Genomic DNA, 18,591 nt, shown 5'->3' with positions numbered 1-18,591 from the left:
AAATCATATATCCAATTTCATTTTTGTCCATGTTACTATTCTAGTCGACTTCTATAAATTATAGCAGTCCGAATAAATTATTTATTCATGTTAAAAAAATATTATTTTTAATATAATGAAATTGATATTTAAAGGTATGAATATAATTTAGAGAACTAGATTGCATTATATAAATTAAAATTGTCATCTTACTTTTTCATTAATTGTAAAGGCATTGATGAATGCGGATTGCATAATAATTTAAAATATGATTTTATTATTTCATAACTAATAAAATATCTTTATCAAAAACTTTGAATACATATTTTAAGTTTTACATTCTTATCTAAGTTACATATTGGTTAATGAATACGAGTGTTTTGGTGATAATTTTTTTAAAGGATATTTTGGTATTAAGAAAATGTTAGAGCATTTTAAAATACCCAAAATTTTAGACAAGATTTTGACTATTTTAAAAACTATTTTACTTAGGAAAGTTTCTGAAATACCTAAATGGCGTACCATAGTTTTAAAATCACTAAATCATATATCTAATTTCATTTTTGTCCATGTTACTACAATTATAAAAGTCGAATAAATTACCTATTCATATTAAAAAATTATTGCTCTCAATATGGTGGGTAAATTGATACTTAAGGGTGTAAATATAATTAAAAGAACTAGACGAACACATATAAACTTATTTCATTTCATTTAGAAATCAGTTAATAGATCTAAAAAATTCGGAATGAAATGAAATCAGTTCTTATATGTTTATCTAGTTCTTTTTATTATTCATACTCTCACATATCAAATTGCTCTAAGAGCAAATGATTTTTTTAATATGAATGTGTTGGAAAAATCTAATTTGAGTTAAAAAAGATCATAATTCTTAATATATTAGGTTAAATTGATATTTGAAGGAATAAATATAATCATAAAAATTACACGAGCTCATAAGACCTAATTTCAAGTCATTCCGAGCCCTCTAAATCTATCAACTAATTCTGATCGAATGAATATAAAGAGTTTCAATTAAAATTGATTGATCGACCTAGAGAGCTCAAAATGATGTGAAATTATGTCCTATGAATTGGTCTAATTCTTCTAATTGTATTCATGTATGCAAAAATCAATTTGATCTAATATATTGAGAACAATAATTTTATAATATGAATTAATTTTTCGGATACATTCGTTTTAAAAAAATCATCGCTCATAATATGGTAGATCAAAATTGGCTGATGTACTTAGCTCAGAATGATATGAAACTAGATCCTATGTGTTCGTCTAGCTCTCCTCTCTCTATATATATATATACTCTCAAATATCAATTTTATTTATTATATTGAGAATAGTATTTTTTGAAATATAAATTAATTATTTTTTTAGAAAAATAATCAATTCGACTGCTATGGTAGTCCATGGGTAACAAAGGGAAAATTTGCATGCAGTCCCCATTGGCAAACATAACTTTGCATGCAGTCCCTACTTCCCAAATTCTTTGTTTTCACTCCCTAGTCAAATATATTTACCTAATTACCCATGATATTTTTAGGTATAAAAAGTTCAAAAATCAGTATAATTCATCTTAAATTCAATACATTAAATTTAGAATCTAGTATATTTTTTTTATCAAATTGAGTTAGATTCTTTTTTCATCTTAATTGGATGGAAAATATATTAGATTTTCTTTAAATAATACTCAATTGGATAAAAAATATACTAGATTTTCTTTAAATGATAAATAGTACTGAATTTAGGAGGAATTATATTAAGAAAAAAGTTGTGCTCAATTTAATAGAAAATATACTTGATTCTAGTTTAAAGTGTTGAATTTAATAGGAATTATACCTGTTTTTAGACTATTTGTACCTAAAAAAATATGAGAGTTAATTTTGATAGAAAATATACATGATTTTCTTTAAATGGTACTCAATTGGATGAAAATATACTAAATTTTGTTTAAATGGTATTGAATTTAGGAGAAATTATATTAAGCAGGAAAAAATCATGCTCAAATTAATAGAAAATATACTTGATTCTAATATAAAATACTGAATTTATCAAGAATTATACTCGTTTTTAGATTTTTTATACCTAAAAAATATGAGAGATAATTTTGATAGAAAATATACTCGATTCTAGTATAAAATGCTGACTTTAAGAAGAATTAGGACATGATATTTACATGAGGGGAGTTGAAGCAAAGAAAACTTTGCATGTAGGGAGTGGAAACAAAGTTTTTTGGATAGAGAGACTGCATACAAAATTAAGAGTGAGATTGGAGATTTTTCTCCACTTTACCGTAACAAATATGACAGATGTAAAAAATAAAAATGAAATTGAATACATTATTAATTTTAAAATTAGAATATGTGATTTAAATATTTATTTTTTTAAAAAAATATGGTCGGCTAAAAAGTCGTATCTTAAAGCTTCAAGTCTCCGGAAAGAAATTTAACTTGCGTAAAACCGAAATTACCGTTGATCGTGTTAGGATTTTGCTATAAGTAGTAAAAATCTAGAGAATCTTGGAAAATATGGGCCGCCTCGTCGCCGACTACTCCATCCCTTTTTCCGTGCCTTGCCTCTCCTTCACCTCCGCCGCCGCCTCCTGGACCGCTCTCATCTCCGCGCGCTCTGACGATCATGCTGCTGCATTCCGCCTCTTCATCTCCATGCTACGCCGCCCTAAGCCTCCATCCCAGGCCAACCTCTCCGCCCTTCTCAAATCTGTCTCTTCCTGTCTGCCTTCCAGCCTCTTCTCCGGCCTCCAGATCCACGCGCTCGCCATCAAGCTCTCCCTCTCTCGCCTTCCCTTTGCCGGCTCCGCCCTCGTCCACTTTTACTCAAAAGCGCGGCTCCCTCGTGACGCCCATAATGTGTTCGAAGAAATTTCTAACCGAGACGATGTCTGTTACGGTGCGTTGATTGTTGGCCTCGCCCAGAACCAATGCGCCACTAGTTCTCTCAGAGCCTTCGCCGCAATGAGGTCTGATGTCGATGTGTCAACGACCACGTATAGCTTATCTGGTGCTTTCCGTGCGGCTGCTCACTTAGCAGCGCTAGAGCAATCTAGGATCATTCACGCACATGCTGTTGTCGCTGGGCTGGACACTAATGCGGTGGTCGGCACTGCCCTGATTGATGCTTATGGGAAATCCGGTATCACTGGTGATGCTCGGAGGGTGTTTGATGGAATGCTCACGGATGCTAATCTCGTTATGTGGAATGCAATGCTAAGCGTATATGCGCAACAAGGGAACACTGAGAGGTCAGTGGAATTGTTCAATGAGATTCTGAGACGAGACTTCCAACCTGATGAATACTCCTTTCTTGGGGTTCTGACTGCATGTAGCAATGCTGGGTTACCAGATGAGGCCAAGAGATGGATTGATTGCATGAACACTCGCTTTGGGGTAGTGCCAGGAATTGAACACTACACATGCTTACTTGGTGCGCTGTCCCGTGTGGGCCGTCTAGTGGATGCTGAACAGCTTGCTTTAACAATGCCTTGTGAGCCTGATGCAGCATTCTGGCGAACTCTGCTATCTGGTGCTGTGGTCCATGGTGCAACTGATGTGGCTGCAGCTGTTGGCCAGCGTCTCCTAGAGCTTGATCCCAAAGATGACTCAGCCTATGTCATGCTAGCTAATCTATATTCATCGGTGGGCAAAATGGACGAGACTGCTGAAATGTGGAAAAATATGAGGGACCATGGAGTGAAGAAGGAAGGTGGACGGAGTTGGATTGAAGTGAGGGGAGAGGTGCATGCGTTTATTGCAGGGGATAGGAAGCATGAAAGGATGGCAGATATTTATGCCAAGATCACGGAGTTGATGGAGGAGGTAGGCAAACTGGGTTATAATGAGATGGATGAGAGACTTTGGTACCACAGTGAGAGACTAGCAGTGGCATTTGGATTGGCAAGTGGATCAGCTCCCAAGGGGAAACCACTGAGAGTAGTGAAGAATTTGAGGATATGTAGTGATTGCCATGAATATTTCAAGTACGTAAGTAGGGTGATTGAGAGGGAGATTGTGGTGAGAGATGCTAATAGGTACCATACTTTTCAGGATGGATGTTGCACTTGCAAGGATTACTGGTGAATTGACTTCAGCTGTCACACTGGAAAGTGATACCAGCATTCTTCATCACCAACATCAGATATGTCTGCTAGGCTCCTCAAAGTTGCAGTTCTCTCTGTTTGCAAATAGATTTGTAACATGATGACTACCTCAAGGTTTGATGTTGATGCTTCCTGTTGTTTAATTTATTCTGGAGCAAGTGTGGCTGGTCTTGAAGATGACTGACAATTAATTAATTGGATGGATTTGTGATGTTGTTTCTACCAGAGCTTTGAGACTCGATACATTCTGTGTGCTGGAGATATGTAGGGGTTCATGTGGATATGGGACCTTTCCTTTCCAGTTCTCCATGAACTTGAGATGCAGTAATCTGGCAGATGCTGCTCATGGATAGCAGCAGCTCCTGGAAATTGATCCTAGAGATCATTGATTGATTCTGTTTACTAATTAGGAATAAAATTAGGGTTTAAATTATTTTATGACTTCAAGTTTAGACAGTTGTTAATGGTGTTTGAATTATTTATGGGTTTAAGTTTTAGAATTTGTCAAAAAAACACAATTGTAAACCAGGTAAATCTTAGCCTGGTATAAAAGGGGTTATATCCCTCATGTAAGAAGATTCTTTAATTCAATAAAAAAAATCTGTTCTTCGTTACTTCTGATTCTTTGTGTGAGATCTAGTTTCTCTGTATCAGATATTTATCCTTTATGCGACATCAATTGCTGTGACCTCTGTGTGAATTTTGTTTGTTTGATTTTTGTGCTGCACATTGAGCATATGACCTGCTAGAGGAAAAGGATGACAAGAATGAATATAGATAGATACAAGGATGGTGGAGAAAACATGATGGTTTGAGGAGTTAGATTGGACCGAGTAAGGTACATGTTGAAGTCAGGATCTCCTAGGAATTTTACAGACATTTAAATAGGTAAGGTTTTGACAGGTACATTGTGGCATGGGATGCTAATATGCACTATAATTTTAGGATTTATGTTGCTCTTGCAAGCATAAATGTGAATTTGAACTTCTGAATGAAACAAGTGTTAAGTTAGCATCACATCATCATAAATAAAAGTCCATATCCACTGACATTTTGAAATTTAATGCCCTTTTGAATTGTCTACAGACAAAGGAAGTAGAGATTGGTCTCTCAAGGCTAGTGCTGATGCTTCTTCTGGTTTGGACAGTGGTACACTGAATGTAATGGTACACCATCCTGATTCACTCTCTTTACTTCAAAAAATTCATGCTGCTAGATATACTAGTTTGTCATTTTCTTGGATCATTCAGAATTCAAGTGCTCTATCTTATTCATGTTGTCTATTCCAATATCTCTATCATGTTCCTGATTTCTTGTGTTTTTGTAAATTTCTTTCTCTTATTAATATGTGCTCTCTTTAAGATGATGCCAAGCCCATAAGCATTCTTTTCAAAGGGTGCAAAATGAGCAGTCTTAGAGTAGTTGTTACATGTTCGAAGTAGCTTATATTTCCCTGGTAGCTTATCTTGTTGTATTATTAGTACTAGCCAACCTTTCATTGGCTACTTATCCTGTTGTATTACTAGTAGGATAGAAAACTCTTCATTAGTGGAAACTTGCAGCCTCAAATGTTATTTGCCTGTTGATATTTAGTTCTTCTGTGCATTCATTTCTCCTACATCAATTTTAACACAGCTTTCAATTGGGAGACATCTCCTTACGGTCAAACCATATCGAAACTGTAAATGCTACACACTTGATTTCTGACCTATTACATGTAGAGCAATTGCATTTTGATTCAGTGGATCTGGCAACTGCTAAGATTGCAAATTGCAGCAAGAATTTTTCCAAAAAGAAATGCTCTTGCTAGTGCCTACCTTTGTATGAGACTTCTATACTGCACAATTCTTTTGTCACATATATCATACCACACTGCTATTCTTCGTAATAAGTTGCTAACCTCAAATCTTTTTTTTTTCCCCTGCAATGAAGTAGTGTTAACTCCCTCACCAAATTCTGTCTAGCAAGTTTGTCTGCCGCTACATCCAATATACTCGCATTTTGGCCTGATGTTATATTTTCCTAGAAGTGTTCCTTACTTTATCAACTAGGTTTGTTAGTCTTCAAATGAACATATATGTGCTCGTATTGGTTTAACTGGAAAACAACCATCTTGTAGTTCACATTCTACTGGATTATTATGATAGCAGCCACCAGGAAAGCTGGAAAGTGCATATGAAAATTTTGTTGTGTTATTCAATCTACGCAAATGCCATGATAAAGGGTAAAAGTAAAATCATATTCAACTAAATCTACTGATAGTGGTTATGCAAATTACAAGAGCAACTCTAGATATGTAATTATGTTTTCTTATTAAGAATTTGCTGCAATTTTTTATCTTCTTCCACAAAGCATCCCATATTAGAACTATTCTCCACTGGAGGAAAATATGACAACAAGAATTCGTTATCTCAAACTATCCGTTCAGGAATTGACCGACGATTTTGAGATGTTTCAATCGAAATACTTGATGATATCTCTTCAGGATATATCAAAGATAATTATGCAACTATGTTTTCTTTTTAAAGATTTGCTATTACTTTTTATGTTCTTCCACAAAGCATCCCATATTAGCACTGTTGCCTACTGAAGAAAATATTCAGCTACAAAAGATTGTCACTCAAACTAGTTGTTTCAGAAAGTTTTGAGATGTGCAAAGATTTACGAGTCTAATCATTCCCTGCCACTTCTCAACTATGTATCATATACAGTACTTCGACTAGTGGCATACATGTTCTCAAGATCCTCTGGGGCTTAGAGTCCCAAAGATTTATGCCATGGGATAACCATGCATGCATTATTATTTTATCCAGAATCGCACGTCTGCTGAAGTGAAACGTAATTGTCAGAATAACATTGCAGTCAGAGATGCCAAAACGATAGCTAACCTTTTTTCAGCATTATCTTTATAATTTGCATTCTGCACAAATTATCTTCCTTTTTATTTATATATTTTAAATTATCATCGCAATCAATCCTCTTGATATACTGTTTGACCCGACCAAACACTTTTAGTGGATTCCCTATATTCTTCTGTGTTTTTGACGTCAATCTAACACCTTGTTTGCCAATTGAAGTAAGTTACATTCGGATATTGCGTTTTGTCAACAGAATTAGAATAACCGTCATGTGATCAGAACTAGGCTTGTTTTGTCCATACACTGAAGTGAATACCACAGAGAATCGTTTTTCTTACTACTGAATCTTACTCAATTTCACTAGAAACGTTAAAATTTTTTAAACAGGGTCTGGCCCCAAGCTTTTAGAGTCAAACCTATAGTTGACAATGAAGTCAACGCCAAAGCTTTCTTTCTTCCATTTACGGTTTACTTTGTTCAGTTACTGGTTGAGTTGGTTATTAGTTTATAGAATTAAACCATGGTTAAATTATGAGAAAGATCGAAAAATTATCCTATCATAAGATAAGATGAGTAGCTTTAATTTTCTGATTTTACTCCCTTCAATAAAGACATTCTTATGTTAGGATGGTTCTAGGAATAATGGTGTCATGGTAGAATATCCAGATTATCATCTAAACATCCGTGGTTCGAATTCATGTATTTATAGAAATTTTTTCTCTAAATGAGGGATATAATCAAAGGATGTTAAATTTCTAAATTAGCCGTCGTGTACTCTTCTTGATTTATTCTGATAATCGATAAAATTTTTTAATAAGATCGATCTCCAGAGATAGTCTAACTGGGATTACCATTCTTTATGTCACAGGATGGCAGATTTCACCATTTGTAAAGATCCAACAGCGCTAAAAGTGCTATTAGTCTACGACGTCCTTCTCTCTATAAAGGTGATTGCTTTCTAGCCGGAACAGCAGCTTGTGCGACCTCAGCAGCTTCTCCTTCCTCTGTAGCCGATTCGACCATGTTTCCGGCTCCCTATCCACCCGCCGGCTACCGACACTTTGGCCAGCCGTCGACCATGGTCGCCGCTGGCGGTGCCGCTTGTGAAGCTGATTACAGCTTCGCGGATGGGTACTCCTTTGGCCAACCAAACCGCCAGCTGGCGGCAGAGACGATAGAAGTGGAAGCGCCGCCGCCAAGATTCGCTAGCGAGCTGCTCCAGCTCGGTGCGCTGTGCTACCGAGATGGGACCGCCTGCGGCGTCGGGGAATTTGTGGGTCCGGCTGATGTGGCGAAGGATCATCCGAAGCAGGACGACGGCTTCCTGTTCTGCGAACTAGAGCAGGCGGTGTCGCAGGTAATAAATTAAATTGACATTAAATTCCTAATTTTTGGAATTTCATTTTTAAATTTTCACAGTGAGTCTTCTAGTTGGAACTGTTCTTTAGATAGATTAAGAAATAACTATACTCTGTAATTAAGGAAGTATAATTTATTATTAAAATTTACAATGGATATTCAGATTGTCGCCAAGTAAAAAAAAAAATAATAATAATAATTCAATTGTTGCGTCAATCAATCTTGTGGAATGATCACAATCTACAAAAAAAGGTGATTCCTCATGAGCCATCCAGAAAAAAAACAAAACTGTTCAGAGAGTCGTATGATATTATGCAAGGACCAATCTATAGTAAGATTCTCCCAACTTCCGTCGTTATCTGCAACTAAATCAATTATGAGATAGAGGAAGAAAAAGAAAAAGAGAAAGAGGAAGAGAATTTTTCTAAAATATCTTATATTTTGCTTGTGATTCTCAATCGACAGTTTTTAGGATAAAAGAACTTAGTGCACATTTTAGCACTTTGAAATTAGTTAAACTGTTCGTTAATTTGCCTTGTGAATTAATCAAGGTGATCAGTGGAGACACGGCCGCAGTGGCAATGGAGGATTGTTCCTCCTCCAAAGATAAAGTAGGCCTCCGGCTGTCGCCGGAAGAGAGGAAGGAGAAGATCCACAGATACATGGAGAAGAGGAACAAGAGAAACTTCACCAAAACGATCAAGGTAATTCAGTCGATCATGCAACTGAATAAAACTTATAAATTGAAGTTCAAGTGATTCATCCTTTGGCTATCAGTATGCTTGTAGGAAAACATTAGCAGATACGCGACCGAGAGTCCGAGGGCGATTCGCAAAGCTTGATGAGCGAGGAGAGGAAACGAAGAGCAGCATAAGCAACCATGACTTTCACAAAGTAAGCGTGTCCTTGTGATCATTTCTATGGTTGCTCAGAGGGAAGCAAAAAAAAAAATTTTTGAAAGGGTGGTTTATATTGTTGTTGTAGGTGGCGGTAAAGGAAGAAGAGATGCTTGACTCGGACATTCTTGAACTCATCAGCGGCGTTAACTCCTTTGCGTATAATTGGGCGCTTGAATCTTGGATATGAGCGAGCACATGAATGATCAAAGAACTTTGGGTCCTTTTGCTCTCTTTTGTGGATGTCGACCATGAGGCATCCAATAAAATGAATGGAATGTAAAATGATATTTGGACACTAAAAGTTATTTTTTGTTGTCCAACTGAGGGGATTGGATCAACCATGTTCAATATGTAACCGGGTCGAATAAATGAACCTTGTCATCCCATTTGAATGGACAAATCAACTTGATTAGGGAGTTGATTAGCCCCACAAAGCGAAAGAGGTAGATCGAACCAAATTTGTGATTAACATGATTATATAATTGTGTTGTTCAATTGATCTGGCCAAAGAGACTAAGATGATTGAACTAACTTATAGCTAATTGGGAGAAGAGGTTCGATTGATCACACGAATGCCATTTGACCACCATCTCACTTTCTTCACCAATTGTCAAAATCTTAATATTCAACATCCTACGGGGTAAAGTTGGGCTTCGCCCAACAGATTCTGAAGGTATAGAAGTCTTTCTCTATAATTCATGTATCAGATAAATCTAAAATACAACTTAACTTATGTACACCCAGAGGTTCAATTAGAAAAAGGTCATTTGATCACCATCTCACTATCTTCACCAGCTATAAAAATCTTCATATTCAACATCCCAATGGGTAAAGATGACCTATTTCTTTTTTTCTTTTTAATAATCTAGGTGTTAAGTTTCACCCGATTAATTATAGAATTAGATGACCTTTTCTGGTTTACTTATTGGATAGTTTATGTTAGATAAATATTTTAAAAGTTGACCTCTAACTATACATAAGTAAGGGTATAAATGAATCAAGCTGCTCATAAGCTATTCGAGTTTCAATTTGAAAAACAGCTTATTCATGTTCATTCGATTAAGTTAACGAGCTAAGTTCGAGCCTAATATCAAGCTTTAAAACATTATCAAATCAAGCTTAACAATATTTGGCTCATGAGCTCATGAACATGTTTATTTAGATATTTGACACACGAATTTGATATCCTGCAAATCCGCCCGTGCGCGATGGGCATGGGCCACTTATATATATATAGTCATGTTGAGATGGTAGGCAGAGTCAAGGAAGAGCCGAGTCATTCCCTGAGTTTGTACAACCTCAACTACTAGTAGCAATCAACTCCATGGCGCTTCGAACCTCGGGTTGTTCGTCCTCGAGCTGCCCCTCGACTCGACGACATCTCAATTTTATGACGTTCTTGATCTGGGTCATCTATCTTCAAGCCACCTCCTGACTCAGGAGGTGGCACCCTGACTACATGACACTAAACTGAAGACAATGCCGCATTTATTTCAGGAAGTAGATAACACACATGTGGATCTTGGAACACGTGGAGAACGTAGGAAATAACTATCACTCTATAAAAGGTAGTCAACTCCTATGAGCTCTGGTACGTGAATACACACATACAAAAACCTTATGTAGGTCCGGTGATGCCGGTTAGAGAGGATGAATAGACTGCAATTAAAAGTTAACATTTTCTCTTGACATTTGAACTTTACAAGGGCAAAACACGTTAATTTAAATAAAAGAAATGCATAAAATAAAGTAAGAGACAAGGAGTTTACTTGATTATAATCGGGATGGTTGTTAATCCAAAGTAGTTGAAAAACTCTAGTAAAAGATCTCCTTTGATGAATGTAGAGTAGCATCTTACAATCGTTGAAAGTGTAGACTTAAAAACAGAAAAGAATTTGAGTACAGAGTGTGTTGTATTTGAACTTCAAGTACCAAAGCTCTATTTATAGCCCACTGATCGAAGTTAGCCATTGGATGATGTGACACCTCCAGGGCGCCTAGACTCGGTCTGGGTGCCTGGACATGGTTGGCTCGATCCACACCGCAATGACTTCTTTCCAATGGATCTTCGCTTCTTGGGCATCTGGACTTGGTCTGAGCGCCTGGAGTTGGCTGACGTGTATTCCAGTGCTGATCTTCGCTGCAACATTTCGCTAACTTGGCTGAGACATCCCTGACGTCTGGACCTGGTCTGGGCGCCTAGACAAAGTCAACTCATTAGTTGACTTATTCGGTTACTTGGGTGATTCTTCAGCCTTCCAGAGTTGAGCTCACCTAAACCAAACTCCGATTTTCTCCTCAAGCAGTCTTCCTCCCTAACTTCTTATTCCTCGGAAGTGCAATATGTGTCCTTCTTATCCGCAGGTGTATTCTTCCACAGCTCCTCATCCATCGGATGCACCAAGTTCATCGACTGGCTTCCTGTGCTGTCATTCTTACAAGTTACGTCTTCCACTCGACTTCTTGTGTTCCTAAGTCCCTACATACTTAGAAATAAGGGATCAAAACCGCAGAGCCTAACTTAACTCGGTTGATTACATCAAAACCAACTCAAGGTACTTATACCTTAAACATTCCATTTTCATTCTTCTTCCTCCTCTTCCGCTGACAACTGACTTGAACATTAGAGTGTCTATACTGAGTAACCCTCTGGCCGTTATTCTAACCATCTTTCTTTCATCTTCTTCTATCCAGGTTCCGGCAGACCTCCCTACCAATCCTTGTTAACACTAGGTAATTGGCAACTAAGGTGGCTTTTACACCTATTCATCGATGGTTAGTTCATCGACATTCTTTGGTAGGATCAAATTGACAACGTCTGTGGAAACACTAGGTTAAGAAATGAACTAAGATGTTAGGATGGATGACACCGGAAGACCCTACGTTACCACCATGGTAATGGAAAGATTTTGACAAGCTGGTAGCTGCGATGGTGCAGGTGATATTGCAAGGGCATCCCCAATAGCCACTCCTGCTGGAAACCCATTTCCAAACTGAGCCATAGCCTCGGTCGGTCGAAGCTACGTCGAGGCCTCATTAGAGGTTGCCCTGGCCTATAGGAATGCTCCAGATTGTGTTCCCCATGCCATTCGGTACATCGGTCATGAGGAAATCTTCAGGAGAGACCCCTCATCAGGATCCTTTGAAGGGAAAGGCTCCTACATCTGGTGGGAGAAAGGCCCCTCGAGACCCTCCGTTCTCAAGAAGCATCCTTCAGGACGAGTTACTAAGACATTTCGGGCATTGCATATAGGGGAATATAATGGTACTACTGACCCTGAGGATCATATCTATAAATTTGAAAATGCTTCCCTACTACATCAGTATACAGATGGTTTCAAATATCCAGTCTTCTTGACAACACTTTGTAGGATCATAGAAGTCGAGAGGGGAGGGTGAATCTTGATTGTTTTAAAATCTTTTTCTTTTTCATCATCGTAAAACCAAATTAGAGTAAAGTTGCAGTGGAATAAAAAGTGAGACAAATACTAAGTTAATTTTACTTGGTTCGTAGTCAAGCGACTACTACTCTAAGATCTGCAATCCTTGATCACTTTCGATGGGCAATCTAATATATTTCTTCTCTTTGAAAACTTTCAGAGAAGAAGCAATGTCATACAAGTATGAGATATACAGTAACAAACTATGCAAGTACAATAAATAATATTGAAAACAAGTATAGGAAATGAAGTGTCGGTTGTCGGAAGCCTCCCAACATCGTAGTTGTTGTAACTTGCACGATCAGTAGCAGCAAATATATGAATGAGCACAGAATGAATTGTTGATCGACTCAGACCTTGAGACCTTCTTTTATAGGCATCATTTGATCGACTGAAATCCCATTCTGTTGACTGATCCTTTTCGTCTACTAAACTCTGTGCCTTTCTTTGTTTGCTCTGATTCAATCTATCTAATCCCATAAATTATGATATTCGGTTGACTAATCCATGTTATTTGTCGATGGAACCTCTGGATTTCCTTTCTTAAGTGATCTGATCAATTTGTAATTGCTTACTAAAAATAGATTGGTCGACTGATCTCACTGATCCATCGATGGAATCTTGTTGCCTTCTTTGCCAGATTGCGATCCTTTACTGTTCTTATCCACTTGGATCAATCGACTAAACCAATCGGTCAACTAACTTTCTTTCTGTAAAACTAAGTTAGCACAATAAGAATACAAATGATAATGATCCCGCAAAACAGAGTTAGGCAATATAAAATAGAGATGCATGAATATGATAGTTAGGGCTGTCTTGATCTCAACTTAGAAGCTTCCGTTGGTTTCTTCAATTTGATCAACGCCTAAGATTTGTCCCGACTAGGATATGACCTTACCACTCCACTCTAGGAGCTTACCTCAACTTACTAGCCAAATATCTTGTCCTTCAGACTTGTTTATATTTCTCTGGTCTTGCTTAGTGTCTGATTAACCAGATCAACAAACCTGTTTGAGTTCGTGGATTTGGCAAGTGTCGATGTCCCTCATGATAATGCTTTAGTTTTATATAAAAGGTAAATATATATTATCAAAGAAATATACCAACATATAAAAATCAAAGATCCCTACATATGTCATGTTTGATGAAGTGTTAGATCTGTTAGGGGATCTGAGGTATGGTGTACAAGTGCTCACATGTGTACCATCTCTCTTATACATACAAATAGATCTCTCATCAATTATACCTTGGTTGATAACTTACCTTTCGCACAACCACGGGAGAGCAAGCTTCGACCGATCTCTAAGTCTTCGTTATCCATCATAGGCGGCTAGTCCGTGTCATTAGCACCTAACAAGCTCCATCCAAAGGTGACATCATGAAGCATACCATGACTCTATGTCGTATATCACATCATCATATCATATGCCACTAAACATCTGCCCATGTGTAGCACATGTGCCATCAAGCTAGCATCACTATCCATCATCCTCTAGTGGATTGACTCATCTAATGCGAGTGCTCATATCCTCAACTTGGTTTGTCATCACCATCACTGCCCCCACACACTTTTAGCAAGTTTTCAACTATTAATAGATTTGCAATGTTTTTACTATGAGTCATTTGCTATGGACTAGATAGATCATTCTGATGGATCTATTCACCCTCATAGGTTTTTTTAGCAAAGCATGAGCTATAAATGGATTTGGAAAGTCTTTACTGTGAGCTATTTGCTGCGGACTAGATAGATCATTAAAGGTAGATTTATTCACCTATATCCTCACCCCTTTATCAAGATGTACATGCTCTCATGCTCAATAAGTGTGCTCTCATGTAAATCCGTTCATCCCTCACTCACACAAAATCACTCCTCTCGCCCACCTACTCGAGATGTATTCCAAGTGTACATACTCTCATCTCCCCCTCCTCAGACCAGGGAGCATGTACCCTCCAAGGCTCCATGTAGCTCCATAGCTCTCACTCATGCTCCATGTGGCACTGTGTCTCTCAACCTCCAGCTCAGGTAATGATCCTCGTATCTCGATGATGCTGAAGGTCTTGCCCCAAGGCTCCATGCAACTACATGTGTCTCAGATCTCTAGGGCAAGTAAGCTTTGTATGATTACATATCTCCGAAGGCGCCAGATCAAGTACATTTTTTTTTATACCATGGTCGATTACTTGGGTGAACATTGTGTCTATCCCAAGTAGGGTCGCAGTTCTATACAATATGTAATTGTGGATGTAAATCCTCCAGACTCTTGGGTGGTGTGTCAAAATTGCCCGAGATGAGCTCCTATGCTACAAGACTACATGTAAATGCAGGAGGTAGGCTCCCAAAATCATGTAGGGGTCTATCATAAATATATCTGTACGCTGCTTTATATCAACTCCAAAATATATGCTTGTTATATGCAAGGTGACACTATCAAAATACAACTCGGGTCACTAAAATGCAACTCACACTCATGATGCTACCTAAAATGCCTAAATTGCACACCCTTCTAACTAACTTATATGTGTAGTATGTGTAGTAAATGCATACAAGTGTAAATGACACAACAAATGTAAAATGGGGTAGTAACCAAAACCTACATGCCCCCGGAGTGTCATCCATGCTTGAGTAGCTGATCTGAATATACCTTCACCGATCTATAGACGTGGGTTTGTACCTAACTAAAGACTTGATCTGCATCAAATCTAAGCCCCTCAAACATATTGCTGTTCCTCGCCCTCCAAACATGATGCACCAATATTAACATGACAAGGTGGCGTGCCGTGGTCATGATGGAGTGGCTATTCACGGTACTAGACTCTGGATGTCCTTAGCATATGTCTGTAAGTGGTCATCTCAGGTTGCATTTGCAACTATGTTCGAATCCTCCCTTGTAGTTGGCAAATAGGAGTACATCTGAAAAATATGTGGTCTAGTTCTAGTGTCTGCTCGTCCTGCTTGAAGGATGTGCACCATGTTAGGTGTCTCTATATGCATTTTAAAAATTTATTTCGTAAACAAGTAGCGTAAGCGTAATGGTTTTCTAAATTATTACAACACACAATACACATATACAAAATACACACATGCATAGACATAGCTATAGAAATTTTTATTCTATTGCTATGTCTACGCATGTGTATCCTGTATATGTGTAATGCATGTCGTGTAATAATTTAGGAAATTATTATGCCTTCGTTGCTTGTTTATGAAATAAATTTTTAAAACACGTATAGAGATACCCAACAGTGTGACCTGCTATGAGACTTCATATGGTTCTATACGAAGTAGTCACCTTTAACCAACATATAGATATTTACTCTCAACATTCCAATATTTTCAATCAGTGAAGACCAACTACTTGGATAAACCAAGAAGCATAACATATGCTAGTAGTACAGAATTGATGGTGTCCAATCTTATTAACTCATCGACTAAAGAATATTTCAATACGTATATGGAGATACCCACTAATTATGATTCAATCATAATTTCTCTCATGCTATGCATTGTATTATGAATTTTATTAATTGAGTTTAAGATCAATATTATATATATATATAGCACTATATACACCACCAGGTACTTCTATTGGGCTCGTGTAGGGAGACATCCATGTGCTAGTAGCCAGACGATAAAGGCATGACTCTGTTGAAGGCACCTTTGCCAGACTGTCTTCACCCATGGCTTTCTAGGCCTCGTATCGCTGAAGTGGTCGTAAGCCCTCTAGACACCCCTTTCCTCTGATTAAACTAAACCGTAAGGGTTTGGCTCACAACCTCTGGACTACTTGTAAATGTTAGAATGCAATCTCTGATGTGTAGTAATTTCTTTATGAGTCGGGAGTCTGTGTGCTTGGTCTGCCATGCCCATATCCCCATGTGCTATAAGTACGCATTGTGCACCCATCGTATCCACAGTATATCTTGATTGTCTTGTATCTACTATAGAACCTTAGCTAGCAGAGAGAGGTTCCATGCCTTTAAGTCCCTCAAGCCAAGACCACCTTCTTCTTTCAGCTGACACAACTCTGACTATACAATGAGGGGACTCCTGGTAGTCCACATGAAGGATCTGCAGATAGTATAAATATGCTCTAGAACTCCACATGAAAGTGGCATTATGAACATCTAGTAGCATTCCATGCCCTGAAGAACTGATGATATTAGTTGGACTTTTCCAACAAAAGAAAGCGTGTTCTTCGACCATGAATTGATTCTCCTAGTAAGAGCATCCAAGAGTGTACTATAATATGAAATCTTTAGCTTCTAAGAGGTTATGAGGATGCTTAGGTATTTGAAAAACATTTTCCCCACTTGAAATCTAATAATAGTCAAGATCCATTCCCATGTAGGAGTATCTATCTCTGCCATATAGCTGTTGGACTTAGCTAGGTTGGATGTGAGGCCGACTATCTAAGCAAACTCTGATAGGCAGTTAACTAGCTATTGTTGGGATCGATATGCCCGCTAGAGGGGGGGGGGGGGTGAATAGCGTCTCGTCGCGCGCTTGTGCTTGCTTCTTCTTGATATGCAGCGGAAAATACAATACAAACACAAACACCGCTAACTCTATGGATTTACTTGTTATCCACCTCAAAAAGAAGTGACTAGTCCAAGGATCCACACACTCACACACCCTCCACTATGAAATCACTCCTTTACGGTAACTACCGAAGGCGGAGAAGCCTTACAAGCTCACAATACAACATAAATACAAAGAGAAGCAGATACAAGGGAAGTTTTACAAGATTTGTACACCAAAGTCTAACCCTAGCTTCTTCTTCTTGTTGTAACTCGCCTCTTGACTTGGACATGCTTCCAAGAACCTTCAAGAACTAGCATTGCAAGCTTGGAGAAGATCGCTGTGAATGTCGCAGAAGAGTCGCAGGAAAGAATGCAAAGTTCTGGCAAAGAAAACGCTCCGCCCAGGCTTTATACAGTGCTCCCAATCGATCCAAATTAGTCCCAATCGATTGCCACGTCACATCTGCACAATCCCAGCCATCCATTGCTCGTTTCCTGCTCAACGGTCACTTCCCAATCGATCGACCGATCGATTGGGATCATCTAAATTGATCGACCGATCGATTCAAACTCATTCTGTGCTCTCGCGTCCGCGCGAGAGCTTCTCCTCTCCAATAGATCGACCGATCGATTGGTAGATCCCAATCGATCGCCTGATCGATTAGGAAAGCTTCTGTGCTCGCGATTTTCTGACCCTAATCGATCGGTCGATCGATTGGGCCATTCCAACAATCACAGTACACTCCAATTGATCTGCTGATCGATTGGAGCATGTTCAATCAATCACCCGATCGATTGAACACCCTGGACTTGACTCAAACTTAAGTCCAGCTTCCCAAACCCAACTCTCGGTCAACCGTGACCGATTGGGTTTGCACGCCTAGCATTTGTCTACTCCCGACCAACCTCGAACTAGCCTTCTAGCCTCCTCCATCAGCCTTGCGTCCCTCGGATATCTCCCCATCCTTCACGCCTTGCCTTCTGGAGCTTCCTTCGGCCTCATCCTAGTTGTCGGGTTCTCCTCGCCAAGTTGTTGGTTGCTACTCGGAAAATCTAATGGTTCTACTGTACAAAATTTTTGTACAAAGGTCTGAACCTTTTCCTAGCTACCATGTGTTCTTTTAAATTAAACTTGGATCGCCTGCGGAACTTAACACGTTTGATCCAAAGTTTAATCTATTTGTTCTTTTAGGTTTTGACTTGGATCTCCTGCGGAACTTAACACGTTCGATCCAAATCTCCTAGGTTATTAATTCCATTAAATATTAATTTCCAAAATTGACTTCCAGTACTGACGTGGCGAGGCACATGACCTTCTTGGATATGGGAGCAACCACTACTGACTAGGCAAAGCCTTTTAAGGAAAACTAATATTTAATTTCCTAAAATAACTTTAGGTCAAC

At 38.4% G+C, this 18,591-nt stretch overlaps 2 protein-coding genes across 2 annotated transcripts; both read left to right on the top strand.

Moving 5' to 3' along the window:
• The first annotated feature begins 2,506 nt into the window (after positions 1–2,506).
• LOC122050596 (pentatricopeptide repeat-containing protein At3g24000, mitochondrial-like) lies at positions 2,507–4,725 on the top strand. The gene is made up of 2 exons (XM_042611493.1): positions 2,507–4,225; positions 4,338–4,725. The coding sequence occupies exon 1, from the start codon at positions 2,523–2,525 to the stop codon at positions 4,089–4,091; it is 1,569 nt and encodes a 522-aa protein (XP_042467427.1). The 5' UTR covers positions 2,507–2,522; the 3' UTR covers positions 4,092–4,225; positions 4,338–4,725.
• Positions 4,726–7,914: 3,189 nt separating this feature from the next.
• Positions 7,915–9,661, top strand: LOC122040164. The gene is made up of 4 exons (XM_042599542.1): positions 7,915–8,326; positions 8,880–9,032; positions 9,106–9,222; positions 9,313–9,661. Exons 1-4 carry the CDS (start codon positions 7,991–7,993, stop codon positions 9,412–9,414), a joined length of 708 nt encoding a protein of 235 aa, XP_042455476.1. The 5' UTR covers positions 7,915–7,990; the 3' UTR covers positions 9,415–9,661.
• The last annotated feature ends 8,930 nt before the right edge of the window (positions 9,662–18,591 follow it).

This window comes from Zingiber officinale, chromosome 1B (genome assembly GCF_018446385.1).
Source record: "Zingiber officinale cultivar Zhangliang chromosome 1B, Zo_v1.1, whole genome shotgun sequence".
Lineage (NCBI taxonomy): Eukaryota > Viridiplantae > Streptophyta > Magnoliopsida > Zingiberales > Zingiberaceae > Zingiber > Zingiber officinale.
The sequence above is the reverse complement of the archived record's forward strand: the minus strand, read 5'-3'. Positions and strand labels throughout refer to the sequence as shown.